The following is a 14,166-nucleotide window of genomic DNA, read 5'->3' on the forward strand; positions in this document are numbered from 1 at the left end:
CAAAACAGGGCGGGGTAACAGGGTAGGGTAACAGTATGGGCGGGGCAAAATCACGTTAATTGTGTCCGGTGTGCACACAGCTTTAAAGCTGTCATTTCAACATTAAACTTTGGTATTAAGGTGGTGGGCCTCAAATTAGCGTCTCGCGGGCCAAATGCGGCCCATGGGCCGCAAGTTTGAGACCCCTGTTTTAAAAGGTTAACGGTTAGCTGGTGGCCACAGCTGGAATCTGGAACACATCGGAAAAAAAAAATGTAATAAACTTAGTAACTACATTTAAATATTTTATTTGAAATTCATTTTAACAAATAGAATTACACTTAATTAAATTGTATTGTATTCATTATAGTGTATGAATATATGAGTAAATTGATTCTATAACAACCTCCCCCCCTTTCCAAACAACTAGTTGTGGGCCCAGAAAGGCTGTCATTCCAGACGTCACCTGCTGAGGGCAGCATCGCAGGTTGGAGCTGTAATCCCAAGGGACATAAAGTCCTACAGAGGGAATTTATAATTATATTAATTGAAATATATAATTATATAATCTCCAAAGAAGCAAAATTGTGCAATCAAGGCTTTCCTGATCCAGAAATCCACTTGGATGAGGATTAGTTGCTGGTTGTTCACTCAACAACGTGCACACAAACAAAGACTCATGCGGAATCAGAACACCCTGAGCTGATCTGGCACCGGGTCAGCACCATCACCATGACAACGGCCAAACCAGTGTGTGCAAATAGCGTGGATGGTATGGATAGTATGGATGGAGACGATCAAGTGTGGTCTTTCCCAGGCATGTGAAAGCAGCGTGAACATACCGAACATGCCAATCTGGCAGGGCAGGCTGCCTGGGGACAGGGGCGGTTTTCGGTGGTGGTGATGGTGGTGCGTGCGTACGTAGTCCCGCAGGTTGGGGGCGCTAGAGGACACCCCCAGCATGGAGGCACTGAAGAGGCCAGAGCAGAGCGAGCCTGTGTGACATAAGCCGGGTGGGAGGGGAAGGAGAGGGGGGGAGGGTGTGTGTGTGTGTGTTGAAGGGTGAGCATTAGTGCATCACACACACAAACACAAACACACACATGGTGGTGTTATTCATAACAAAATGTTGCTATAAATAACAAGTTCACGAAGAACCCTGGAAGAGAACATGTGTTGGTGTTTGGTAGGGCAAACAACATGCAAACATACGTGTGCACGTGGAAACACACACCAAGCAAGAGGAAGACGGAGGAAGGAAATAAGACAAAAACAAAATAAAACAGGAAGAAGAAAAAATAAGGAGGTCCTGTCATGCTCCGCTTGAATCACCGCCAGCATTCAGTCACAAAGTGTGGCTGCTATAAAAAGTCGGAGATCTGCTGGCCGAGGTCGTGGCGCGGACGGACACCTGCTGCTCATGTGACCTCTGCGGCAAGCGGCGAGATCCCTCGGCGGCCTTGCTAGCTATACATAACCCTCATCTAAACAATTTAAGCCTCATGTAACCCTGTTCATGCAACCTAGGCTCCACGTACAGTAACCCTATATGTACGTAGCTTAGAACCTTGTACTGTATATACGACTGATACTACTCCATACATAAAGTCCCCCACACATGGGAAGATGCATGCTATGTATGCTACTGGATGGAGATATGGATTTTTGTCATGAAAAAACTGCATTTTGTGTTCAGTTGTATTGTCATGTACTAATATTTCCATTGGTTTGATGACCTGAACCATTTAAACACGCCCCCCCACCCCTAATGTACGTATAAAGCTACACGCAGCCTTGTTTACACAACATATTTCATCACACCCTGACAATACAACCAAATATGGTATTAGTCAAGTATTAGCAAGTATTAAGTATCAAGTATTAGCTCCTGGAGAGAGCAAAGGAACAACATGTTGCCTTTGATGCCTCCTGGGAATGACGGCACCATGCTGGACCCGATGTGTCGAGATGCCCAGACCACCTCCACCCCCACCCGCTGCTTGGACACAATGGGAAGGACACTCGACTGTGGACAGCGACGGACGGCGACAGTTACCAGAAAGAAAGGTGAAAAGGGGGGAAGGTCATAGAAGAAGAGGAAGTTGTTGGGATCGCTCACACTCCCCCCCTCCACACACACACACACAAGGCAGAGAGGAGGCGCCCACCTAGGCCGCTGGCTGGTTTGATCTCAGGCGACTGGCGCGAGCCCATAGGGAAGAGACGGTGCGATGTGCAGCCTTTGGACAACTGGGTGGGGGAGGTCTCAGAGAGGACCTGAGCGGCGTTAAGACCCACACAGTTGCACCGTGACTCCAGAACCCAACTTGACATACAGGTACAACTTGAAGGAGGGGGGGGGGGGGGACAAATAAATATGAATCCTAAGAGTTACCTCCATGGAGCCCGTCTTGCGGTTGCGAATCATGGGGGACCTTCGCTGGATGTTGATGGGATCAGATACAGGAAGCGCCTGGTCGGGTTGGTCCTGGGAGAGATCCTCCAGGCTGCCCTGGTTGGGCTTTTTGTCCTGATTCTGATTGAGAAGACAACAAACTCATTACTGCGATTTTTACTTCACCCTGACCTTCTGCAATAAGTACAACAAATGATGACGACACTACTTTTCAATAGAAATATTTTCTTATGTGAAGTCCTAAAGTGTCAGTAACTGCACATGAACGCACCTCTGAAGAGGCCGGACGGAAACCAAATCCAAGAGGAATGTTTTCCTCATCCTCGCAACCTTTGACCCCCGGACTGAAGTGCAGTTCCACGTGGAAACGTTCCTCGGAGGATGGGTCCTGCTTGCACACACGCAAATCCACACTAAACTTGTTGTCATATACAGTAGATTATTTTGGGAATTTTGGCCTGGCTCCTTCACATCGAGAGGAGTCAGTTGAGGTGGCTCGGGCATCTAGTCCGGATGCCTCCCTGGTGAGGTGTTCCGGGCATGCCCAGCTGGGAAAAGGCCCCAGGGGCAGACCTAGGACACGCTGGAGGGATTTTGTCTCACAGTTGGCCTGGGAACGCCTTGGTGTCCTCCCGGTGGAGCTGGAGGAGGTGGCCGGGGACCGGGAAGTCTGGGCTTCCCTACTGAGACTGCTGCCCCCCCGACCCGGACCCGGATAAGCGGAGGAAAATGGATGGATGGATGGATGGCCGTTGGTCTTGGTACGCCAATCCAGCAAATAGCAGGGATCTACTTGCTGTAAGCTAGCCTTACTATTAGCTAATACTGACCTTGTTGTTGTCTTCGTACAGCATGATGACTATCTGGGTCATGTAGTTCAGCTCAGTCACGGCACTCAGGTAGTCCATGGCCTGGTTCCACTGCTGGTCTTTGTCTTCCTGGACACACACACAGTGTAGGACCTTCATGAATTGGTAAAACTGTTGGTAGGTACTTTCACTTTGTCCAAACGTGTTATTTATTGTGTATCTTCCAGCAGTAATGTAGTTGATGGCCAATATCAGCTTATGACCACGTGGCAAACCTAAAGAAAGAGTGCGTACATCCAGCAGGCCTCCGTAGCGGAAGATGCTGAGCAGCGAGTGGACATGACTCTCGCTGGTGAAGTAGAGGCGAGTTCGGACATGGCGACCCGGGGACATCACCCCTCGAGAGTACCTGAAGAATGATTAGACATCGTTAGTCATCCATGAATGAATGAATGCTATATTTGGGGCTTTCTCACAAGGGGTGGAGCTTGTTGACGGCCTCATCCTCATGCGTCCTCTGCAGGTCCAACTGGATCTTCTTCATGAGGGGGACGCAGTACGCCTGAGCAATGTCCAGCTTCTCCGCTTTGCTGATGCCGTATTCCTGAGAGAAGGTCAAACACCAATATTAGTTTACTTGTACTTTTACTTTACTCTACTACCTGATGAAACCTATATTTAATAAATTATTAATATGCAAAAGTGACATTTTAATGATATTCAAAACCAAAGTTTATCATCTCCTTCACTCCTTGGCTCCACTTTTGAGAGGGAAAGAGCTTAAATGGACGTAAAAGATGGATAAGCGACACGCTGCCAGAGAATGCTCATTAGCATTAAAGCTACAGACACATGAAATGGCGGCAGGATAAGGTGTAACCTGCACACAGTCTCGGACCCTTTAGCGGACCCTTTCACCTGCGGTATGACAATGTCAGCCAGAGCGCGGGAGAGGCGAAAGAGCTCCAGCGTGTCCTCCAGTCCCAGCGAGCCATTGTGCTGCGTGTCGTACTTGATGCAGTCATAGATGTCCGGGATCTTGCTGATGTCGTAGCGCCCGCTCTTCATTCGAAAGTCCCTTTCCAGTTTGGACCAACGCTGCAGCATCAGCTCCAGGGTCTCACTGTGGTACAGCTGCAGATCTAGAGGGGGGAAAAGGGAGTACTCTTTTAGGGCCGTACCGTGATGGACTTCCTCCACTCGCTCCTGCACTCTTAAAAATGCTGGGTTATTTTTTTGACCCAACCGCTGGGTTGAGCCTGTTGGGTCATTTAATTGGGTAATTTTTATTGAATTGGGTATTCTGAGAACCCAATTCGCTGGGTTATCTCTGTTGGGTGCTAAGTTATTTGCTGCTGGGTTGTGATTTCCATTATTTTGTGCTGGGTTATTTTGGACAACCCAGAGCGTTGGGGTAGAATTTTGGACATGCGCAACAAAGCACCGCCCACAAACTTACTTCATTCGGACCCCACAATTCATCTGAGGAGACGAATTTCAGCACGGAGCAAAGTTTGTTACATTCCCACTATTGTTTTACCGTAGAATTGACTTTATATGATTATATACAGCTTCATAAAGTTGTTAAAATGTAAGTTCGTGAAAGCACTGTTGAGTACTAGCTTCGGGAATCGATCGGTAACCTTAGCAAACTTCCATTAGTTATGAGGACAACGTCAGTTATCTCGTCAATTTGCCATTTTATGTGATATCAAGTTATAGAATCTCGTGAATTAATACGAGCGTGCTGGTTTTTTTAAGCAAGACCGCTGCATGCTAGCGGGCTTCCGTTAGCCACCGATAGTCCACTGTATACACATATACTGTATGTTGTGAGTTGTTATATATATATATATATATATATATATATATATATATATATATATGGTATATTGGCAACCCAATGCTGGGTTGAAATAACCCAGCCGTGTAGTAAATATGAACCCAGCGTTGGGTCATATGTACAACCCAATTGTTGGGTTAAAATAACCCAACGCGAGGTTGGTCCAATATTTAACCAGCGTTGGTTTTGGAAACAACCCAGATTGGGTTGTTTTTAACCCAGTATTTTTAAGAGTGTGGCCCCCATTAATGAATTTCCCTTATTTTGTGGATTATTTCCAGGCTTATTCAATTATTTCTACTGTACGAAGTGGCGGCTGTCATTAATTATTTGGAAGGACTTAGTAAAGGACGCATCTTTTTTCCCATGGGCACGAATGTAGCCGTGCATGTTTTCACTTTTGGATTCTCTAGCGATCGCATTACAATGATGTGCAGGTGCATGTGCCCTGACACGCCTCTTCCTGTGTGACGTGGCTTCAGTGTGTGTAGAGCCAAATGTACTTTAGTTTCAACCGCTAACATGCCTGAAGACTTGGGGTCCTCCAGTCGTTTCCGAATTTGTGTGTTGAGGCTCTGGATGAGGGCGTACACCTTGTCACAGGTGACGACTGGGTTCTGTATGACTTTCATGGAGTTGACCAATGATGGGCTTCCAGTTGGGGCAAGCTGAAATCCAGCATAAGATAAACATGAACGGGTTACTGTCACATTCAGGAATAGCGAGACCAATAAAAGCCACAATTCACCTTCTGATAGTCGTCCTGTGAGAACTCCTGGTCCTTCTGCATGATCTCATGCAGTCGGGCCTTCACTTTCTGCTGGCAGTCAGTCAGTGAGTCGCTATCGCTGTCCAGCAGACCGTTCATGTTGGCGCTCTTGACCATCTGCACCAGAATAGGAGTCAACTCGCCTTCCAGAGCGAGGAGGCCCTGCATGGATAGAACCACCGCGTGGCGTTCAGTTGTCACTGTTCAAGATGCACAATTCGCCCGCCATGTTTAATGACCTTAGCGAAAGCCGCAGCCGTCATCTGCACCCGGCCTTCATCGGAGGCGTAGATCTTCAGATCGTGGCGGTAAGTGCTGTGCAGGCGGAGGAGGCCGCAGCCGGGAAAACCAGCATAGTCACCTGAGGGGAAAAGTCACACAATGCAATGAATGGACCAACTAAGCTGCTTTGATTGCACCCGAAGGCAGCATAACAAAGAACACATGAGGTGCAGCACCACTTCCAGCTCAAATGCCTCATGATGGATGGGTTAGAATGCTTGCTAAAAAGCACATTTCACAGTGAAAGTGAAAGTACCCGTGGAGATTACAAACAACTTCATGGCCTGCCCAAGCGATACAAGATGCTAAACGTTTGCATGTTAAGGGTGGTGATGAAAGCGTCTGTACCGCAAACACATCAAATCACGCTGCCTCATGCGTTTGCTTTCAGACGGATGACAACATGAACTATCTTGAGGCTTTTTTGACTACAGCACGAGCGACTCGCTTACATCCGATATGGGCTCGGAATAGATATACACTGCATGTGGCATGGTAGTGTTGTTTGGTTAAAAGTGATTGCAGAGGAAGTGGAGTAGAGGTGCAGTGGGAGTGAGGCATTAGATTACAATTGAAGTGCAGTGAGAGCGCAATGCGATTCGGATGAAGCCCGAGTATAGTTGAATTTAGTATGAATATGCAGCGCGGTTTACACGGTAGGTGCTCTGCAAGTGCAGCAGATGCAGCGTCATAATCACACACCACTCTTTTATTCCTGAACCGCTGCACACAAAAGGGGTGAACATTTGTCAAAATGTGCACCCCTTATGCGTCGCCTGTGCCATTTGTTTTCTGACAAACATACCACATGGTGGTGCTGCAATAAAACCCTTAAGTTTGACCTCCATAAGTAGCTTTACAATGTTACACAAAAACTGGCACACACCTTTTAGGGACTGGCAAGCACATAAAATCTGAGTAAGACTGATATATAGTACTGCATTAAAAGTGCCGAAAGCACTTTGGCATTGATGGCATAGTATCAGGAGCAACTGTGGGCTCACTGCCCCACTCACTTGCCCTTCAACATGGTCGTGGGAGGATAGAGGATCGAAGCGGACACCTTAAGATTGGGAGATGACCCCCTCTGGTGGGACTATTTGTATACTTGGACCATTGGTCTAAGGCAGGGGTGTTCAAAGTACACAGTTAAAACTACATTTTGATGGTAGTCATTTTTACTATTAAAAAAAAATAGTCCCCTATTTTTTGAGTAAAAATGTCAACACCTCTGGTCAAATGGTTAGAAAAATATCTGATATCTGTATAACATGCATGCTAGCGTGTCTTCCAAAACATTGTTTTGCATAAAAAATTAGACCACCATGAGAGCCCTCATTTTTTGACATGACGTGTGCAAAGTAACTTCAGTCTCAGTGGTGCATGCCGTGCAGTGAGTGGTGGTGCGATGGAGTGCAGGTACCATATGCTAAAAGAGGAGGTGCAATGGGGGTGTGATTAGTGTCAGCTCATCAGTGACACAATAACCCGTCTCACAGCAACACCAACAATCCACAGCAGAGTGAAATGGAGTCAAACTCATGACAGGGACCCGGTTAGTGGAGAGATGATGAGCGTGGAGGACAAGTAGGAGGAGCAGCGCAACCTGAGGTCACCCTTACCAAAATCAATAGGGGACTCGCAGCCAAGGGCCCGGTGGCTACCGGCTAGTAGTTTACACAGCGCAAAGAGACCGGTGAGAAAAAGAACAGCAAGTTAATAGGCAACACTTGTGGTGAATGAAAGGGGGACAGAAGAGGACAGATTGTGTGGACTTTGTGCGTTTGAGTTGGACATGCACTGATACACAAAAATTTATGGTTTGAGAGAGCCTATGGAGAAGATAACAATAAAAAACATGGATAAGCTAAATGATAACCTAGCATGCTTGATGGTGGTGGAGAGAAACTATTTGGAAAAAGGCAGGACCCTTTCCAAAAGAAATATTTGGAAGGTGATTGAAGGAAATGTTGGACATGCGCTGGAGTGCAATACAGTGGTAGCGGGTGGTGGTATTGCACATCCAAAGTGGGGTGGGGCACTGCACCCTTTTGTAACAGCAAAAAGCTATTTAATGACATTGTCTGATCCACATTTTATCAAAACCTGCACTGAGATGCAATCAAATGTCATAAAAACAAAAAAAAAATCACGTAGTTCTTGCCTATAAACACTATACTATACTCCAACAAATCACACAAAATGATGCGACCCATCAGTCAAAAACAGACATTTTTATGGGCGTCTGAATTGTTCTCGGTTTATCGTCATTTGCAGTTGGTTTTGCAACATGACCCCCGCAACTTGCGGGTGATTTAATGTCTTGTTTTGATTTAATGTCTCAATGTTTTTGATTATTTTCAGATATTCAGCTCAATGACGGGACATGGCTGGGATGGACACACCTCTCAAAATTTGGACTCCCTCATTGCTTTTCATACCGATTCTGTTCATTCTACTCACATCACCCAAATACTATAGTACTAGTGTAGTACAAAAGCATATTCATTAATAATCGCTGTGATTGACTATGGCCTATTATTAATCAAAACATTTTCAATGACAAGTTACATGTAGTATTCTGCTTCCTAAGCGTCAGTCATGTTAAATTGATGAGACATTACCTTACATTAGATTACCTTAACATTCCATGGAGTCAGCCATGGCACATCTAATATGATGAAGGGAATATTTTCATAGTTAGAGCATAGAAAAACTGTTTCTAAATCTATATTTTTTACCCTTTTTGAGCCATGTAGACATGAAAGAACACCCCTAATGTCACCTTTACACTGCTGTTATTGTTTGTTTACACCCAAGACGGCCGTCACTCGTAGCACATAGAAAGCTACCGAGCTAACGAGTTAGCCCACAATTTAATTGTTCTAAACTTAAGAAAGTTTTTTAAAAGAAGTGGGGAAGAAGGATAAACTAAGAAACCAAAAACCTACCACTTCCACATGAAATGGGAGGAGATTTTTCCCCCACTCTATTAATATTGAATCCTGTAACCAATTAACCATGATAAACAAGGGACAAGTGTACTCATTTATGAGGGGTCTGAAAACCTGGTTTATCATCTCAGAAATAGTACTTCTTTAGCAGCTCTGTGTGTTACCTACAATTATTGATTAATTATGTTATACTGTACAGATTGGTACAAGAAAATATTACAAAGAAAGTGTTCCGATGTGCAGATTCTATGACTACAGTTCTTTTCATGTACCTTGACCTCCAGGGTACATGCAGCGAAAGGCCCGACCCAGCTCCTCAGCCTGAACCCGGCCAGCAGGCGTTAGCTCCCCGCCCCACTTGAGGACAAGCAGCAGGGATGGACCCTCCCTCTTGGAGTCTGAACAACAAACAAGCATTACTAAGTTTTGGGCTGATTCTTATTTACATGTAAACAAGTGCACTTGTTTCAACATTTGCTAAGATGCATTGTGTCATATGTCCACCGACTTGCAATTAACAATAAAGTGAACGAGACAAAATAGTTGACAAAACCTCATAAAAGAGTCTCAATTTATGCGTGGACTCATAAAGTTCTCTTTATGTTGTACTTGCAGTTCCTTACTCAGTCGGTGTTCAAGTGTGCATGACAGATGTGATAATACTAGATACAGCTCTCCATATGACCACATATTATTTATTTCATATTATTATTTACCAGATGCCAGAATATTTCATTTTATTTCTTTAAATGTAATAAATTTTTCACATGTTCTTAGTCCGTGACTGGGAGCATTTCCTTTGCATTTCAACTGCAGAGAGTAACAGGTGTATTTACGGTAAATAGTGAATTAAGAGGGGAGGGCCTTTCCATCAATAAAATACCTGAATAACACTAATAAATAACATGAATAAAAATGCTGATAAATTTAGGGGGAAATAGTTTTTTATGTATATTTTTGAATTTGAACAACTGGCCACAAGGAGTATATACGTACGTGATGTATACTATAGTATACATGTTCAAATCAAACCATTACCATTACCAAAACAAAGTCCGCAATTGGAAAAACATTGAACCAGTATATGTTACGAGTTACCTTCCTCTTCGCTGGAGGCTTTAGGCTGTCCGTTACGCAAGTACGTCAACTGGACTTTCCTGTTGATACCTGAGAAGTGACCGTACCTGGTGGGAACACACCCGCACGCACATACATACGTACACACACATGCGCACATACACAAGCAGAGAGAGGCAGGCAACAGACAACATGACACACACAGGCAGACACACATACACAATAAATGTAGTTAAAACTAATGGACCAAACAACAAGAAGCATTCCAGTCACCCTCGATAATGCACCAGCAGTGTAGTGTGCACAGTACTGTAGTGTAAAGTACAGCATAGTGAAAAATATTGTAAAGTGTTGGGCTGTGCAGTGCAGTCGTATTACGAGATCTCGCGAGTTTAAAATGTGATGAGTCTCGTAAAAAAAAAAAAATCTATCACATAAATGAAAATTCGGTGCATCGGTTCAGCACCTCCACGCTTCATATAATAACACCCAACAGAGTGACACCGCTCATACAGTCGTTTTTTTTCTCTGTAGAGGAGGCGGTGCCACTAGCATACGCACACAGTAAAGAGTGGCTCCTCGTGAGGAGCAATGCAAAGTAACATTGTAGAAAGCAGGAGGGAAAAATATGCTTGCAATTTCCACACAATATCCTTGTGTGGGAATATTTATAAGGAAGGTGAGGCCAGTAAAGGTCCAGTATGCCAAATGTATTTGAAAATGCTAGCAAAATAAAAGGCAACAAAACAAAGGTGCCCACTTCAAACACATCCACCCGACCAGGTTTTCTCATCTAGGGAAAAATACTACACATCGAGATGCAGAGCGTTCGTTCTGACAGTCAACACCCACTGAGACGTCGGCAAAAATACAAACTGAACAATGCAAAATGGTGTACATTCACAGAAAGTAATGGCAAAAGAAATTCTGCTCTTAAATGCAGCTGAAAAACCAACATTTCAAGAAATGCTTCAAAAGTTAGATAGTAGGAATTGAAACATTTAAAAACAACAAAGCGTTAGTATTAACATTTCAGCTTTTTCTCCTTACATTGTGCCTTTTTGCCCTATTTTTCCCCAAAAAAACTTTATTGGGGGACCACAGGGTTCCAGCTATCATGGGATCACACTCCTCAGCCTTCCTGTACCTCTCTATTCAGGGCTTCTGGAGAGGAGGATCCAATGTGTTCCTTGAGAATTTCTGTGGAGAGTACTCCGGGAATACTATAGAGTACCAGGGATTCACCTCATTCAGGCTGTTTGTTCCCCTGTATTACCCGTGTCAGAGTTCTCATCGATTCTGCTATGGACAGAATTTCCGGGATGCAGCCGGGTCCTTGAGGGGATCCGATGTGGTGGCTGCAGGATTGCGTCTCTGCTTTTTGCAGATGACGTGGTCCTGCCGGTTTGAGAATCAGCACCTCCAATTGAGAACACATGGTTCTTGCTTGGAAAAGTGTGCCATCTCCAGGTCAGGGATGAGGTCCTGCCCCAAGCGGAGGAGTTTAAGTACCCCGGGATCTTGTTCATAAGTGAGGGAAGGATGGAACACAAGACCGACAGGAGGATTGGTGCAGCATCTGCAGTAATGCAGCCTAAGCTTTCCCTGCTGTCCCCGTGACCCATAAACAGAACGATGGATTTTATTTCAATTTCTACTTTGGACACCCCTACTTTTATAAGTCTTGGTCAGGGTTGGGCTGAGAGCAAGTGACACCAAGGGTCAAAATGTATGCGTCCTAAAAACATGACAATACCTGTGAGCAGGTCTGGGTCACATAATAGCTTTAATAAACAACTGTTCTCATTAACTGCAATTGAAAAGTGCAAACCTGGCCCGCAGGACACTAGTTTGAGGCCCCCGCCTTGATATGAAAGTTTAATGTTAGTGCGGCCCGCACAAGTTTGATATGGATGCTGTATGGTATCATGTACCCAGAAAAAATTATTACGTTTGATTAATGTTCATGTTAAAGGTTAAATAACTGTTAATGGTTATCCTCCCTATCCGTGTGGAAGTGGTAAGTTTTTGGCTATTTAAGTTTAAAGGAAATAACTTGAAGGCTTCCGTTTAGGTCGCTAGCTCTCTAGTTTGCGAGTTAGCATGTGTCTCAAGACCTTGCAGTTGCGCAATATGTTGTAAATAAAAAGAGTATAAATGTGACTACAGTCGTGTTTTTTCTTAGGTTTTTACTATTTTACATTTTATTATTATTATTATTATATTTATTTTTTACTGATTGATTTTCTTTATTTGTTTATTTATTTTTCATCTTATTTTGTGCAGAAAAATAAAAATTAAGATATTTTATCAGAGCTTTTACTGTAGAAAATCGGAACCAAAGCACTGAAAAAGTTTGTATATTTTTCTGTTTTAAATAAACGCATTTTTTTTTGTGGAAAACCTGATGCGGCCCAGCCTTGCCCAGACCCTAGCTCCAGTGGCCCCCAGGTAAATTGAGTTTGAGACCCCTGGTGTAAACGCTTCATTATATGTGCACACAGATGCCGTGTATCCCGCCACACCCCAGCTCATACAGTAGACTCTTGCACTGCATCATTAACTTGTTATCTTGTGCACTTTTGGACCTTTAACTTTTTACCCAACTGATAATGACCTGGATAAATGTGAAGGTTGCTGGATGACTACACTAAATATGACATATTAGCTGATTTAGAGTCCGCATCACACGTGATGAGGGCCACATGCAACAGCACTGCACACACGCCATTGAGTTTACACACATGAACATGTGACTGTGCACCATCAACACTGTGTGTGTACCGTGTTAACACTACAATGAATAAGAGTTAATCGAGCTGGTGCAAAATATTATGGAAGTAATCCAGAGTGTGCTTCTAGGAGAGAACAATGTTCAAGGAGGAGCTGGGTGAACATCAGAGGGATCATGCAGACGTGTTCCTAATATTTTGCACGCTAAATGTGGGCTAAAGAATGAAAAGGGAGATGGTGCGTACTGAGTGTCAATCAAGCTGGATTCCCTTGTGGAGAAAAAGAAGGAGGGATGGGAGGGCGGACACAGGGAGGAAGAGAAGATGATTAGCAACAAATGAGGATGGAAGATGGAGAACATTGGACGGACCCGAATGAATGGATGATGGCATGTATGATAAAAGGCGCATGCATTTTTGTCGGGGAGGCGGTGCTTCTCACATCTCCAGAACGGTCTTGAGTTGCTCCAATTTGGACTTCTTCTCCTCAATCTCGCAGTCGTTGTGTTGGACGAGTTCGAGCAGCAGCAGGCGAGCGATGTCCAGCACCTCCTGAAAAACGTTTGCAAGGTTTATAGCAGGGGTCTCAAACTCAATTTACTTAGCTAGTGTCTGGGCAAGACTGGGTCGCATCAGGTTTTACAAAAAAAAACAACCAAAAAACGCATTTATTAAAAACAGAAAAAATTAACTTTCCTTTGGTTTCGATTTTCTACAAGAAAAGCTCTGATAAAACATTCCACTCTTCTCAAATATCTTAATTTTTTATTTTTCTGCACAAAATAAGATGAAAAATAAATAAACAAATCAAGAATAAAGAAAATCAATCAATCAGTAATAAATAAATAAATATAATAATAAAACAGCAAATAATAAAAACTTAAAAAAACACCTATACTTGGTGGGTAGACAAATTATTTTTTTCAGATTAAAATGAACAAAGCATTATTAGAGCCCTGTAGACATGACAAAACATGACTATAGTCACATTTATACTCTTTTTATTTACTACATATTGCGCAACTGCAGGGTCTTGAGACACATGCTAACTCGCAAACTAGAGAGCTAGCGACCTAAACGGTAGCCTTCAATTTATTTCCTTTAAACTTAAATAGCCAAAAACTTACCACTTCCACACGGATAAGGAGGATAACTATTAACAGTTATTTAACCTTTAACATGAACATTAATCAAACGTAATAATTTTTTCTGGGTACATGATACCATACAGCATCCATATCAAACTTGCGCGGGCCGCACTAACATTAAACTTTCATATCAAGGCGGGGGCCTCAAACTAGTGTC

The 14,166-nt window shown here is 43.7% G+C and overlaps 1 protein-coding gene across 4 annotated transcripts in view; it reads right to left on the reverse strand.

Annotated features, from left to right (window-relative positions):
• Positions 1–14,166, reverse strand: part of LOC131130759 (inositol hexakisphosphate and diphosphoinositol-pentakisphosphate kinase 2) — a 33,690-nt gene that overhangs the window by 4,223 nt on the left and 15,301 nt on the right. For 2 of the 4 annotated variants that reach the window (XR_009130081.2, XM_058074663.2), the window contains exons 14-26: positions 13,304–13,413; positions 10,151–10,236; positions 9,325–9,450; positions 6,056–6,177; positions 5,796–5,978; positions 5,574–5,715; positions 4,123–4,346; positions 3,681–3,808; positions 3,499–3,613; positions 3,226–3,333; positions 2,667–2,783; positions 2,375–2,515; positions 822–974 (exon numbers count right to left, since the gene is read on the reverse strand). Coding sequence is in view for 2 of the 4 variants with exons in the window: in XM_058074663.2 (XP_057930646.2) it covers positions 822–974; positions 2,375–2,515; positions 2,667–2,783; positions 3,226–3,333; positions 3,499–3,613; positions 3,681–3,808; positions 4,123–4,346; positions 5,574–5,715; positions 5,796–5,978; positions 6,056–6,177; positions 9,325–9,450; positions 10,151–10,236; positions 13,304–13,413 (1,755 nt within the window). In the remaining 2 variants the exon portion in view is untranslated. Of the gene's footprint in view, positions 1–821; positions 975–2,147; positions 2,257–2,374; positions 2,516–2,666; positions 2,784–3,225; positions 3,334–3,498; positions 3,614–3,680; positions 3,809–4,122; positions 4,347–5,573; positions 5,716–5,795; positions 5,979–6,055; positions 6,178–9,324; positions 9,451–10,150; positions 10,237–13,303; positions 13,414–14,166 lie in introns of all 4 variants that reach the window. The other 2 variants (XM_058074655.2, XR_009130082.2) reach the window with 2 other exon arrangements.

The sequence above is a fragment of the Doryrhamphus excisus genome, linkage group LG1, assembly GCF_037039965.1.
Source record: "Doryrhamphus excisus strain RoL-2023G ecotype Guam linkage group LG1, RoL_Dexc_Guam_v1.1, whole genome shotgun sequence".
NCBI classification, from domain to species: domain Eukaryota; kingdom Metazoa; phylum Chordata; class Actinopteri; order Syngnathiformes; family Syngnathidae; genus Doryrhamphus; species Doryrhamphus excisus.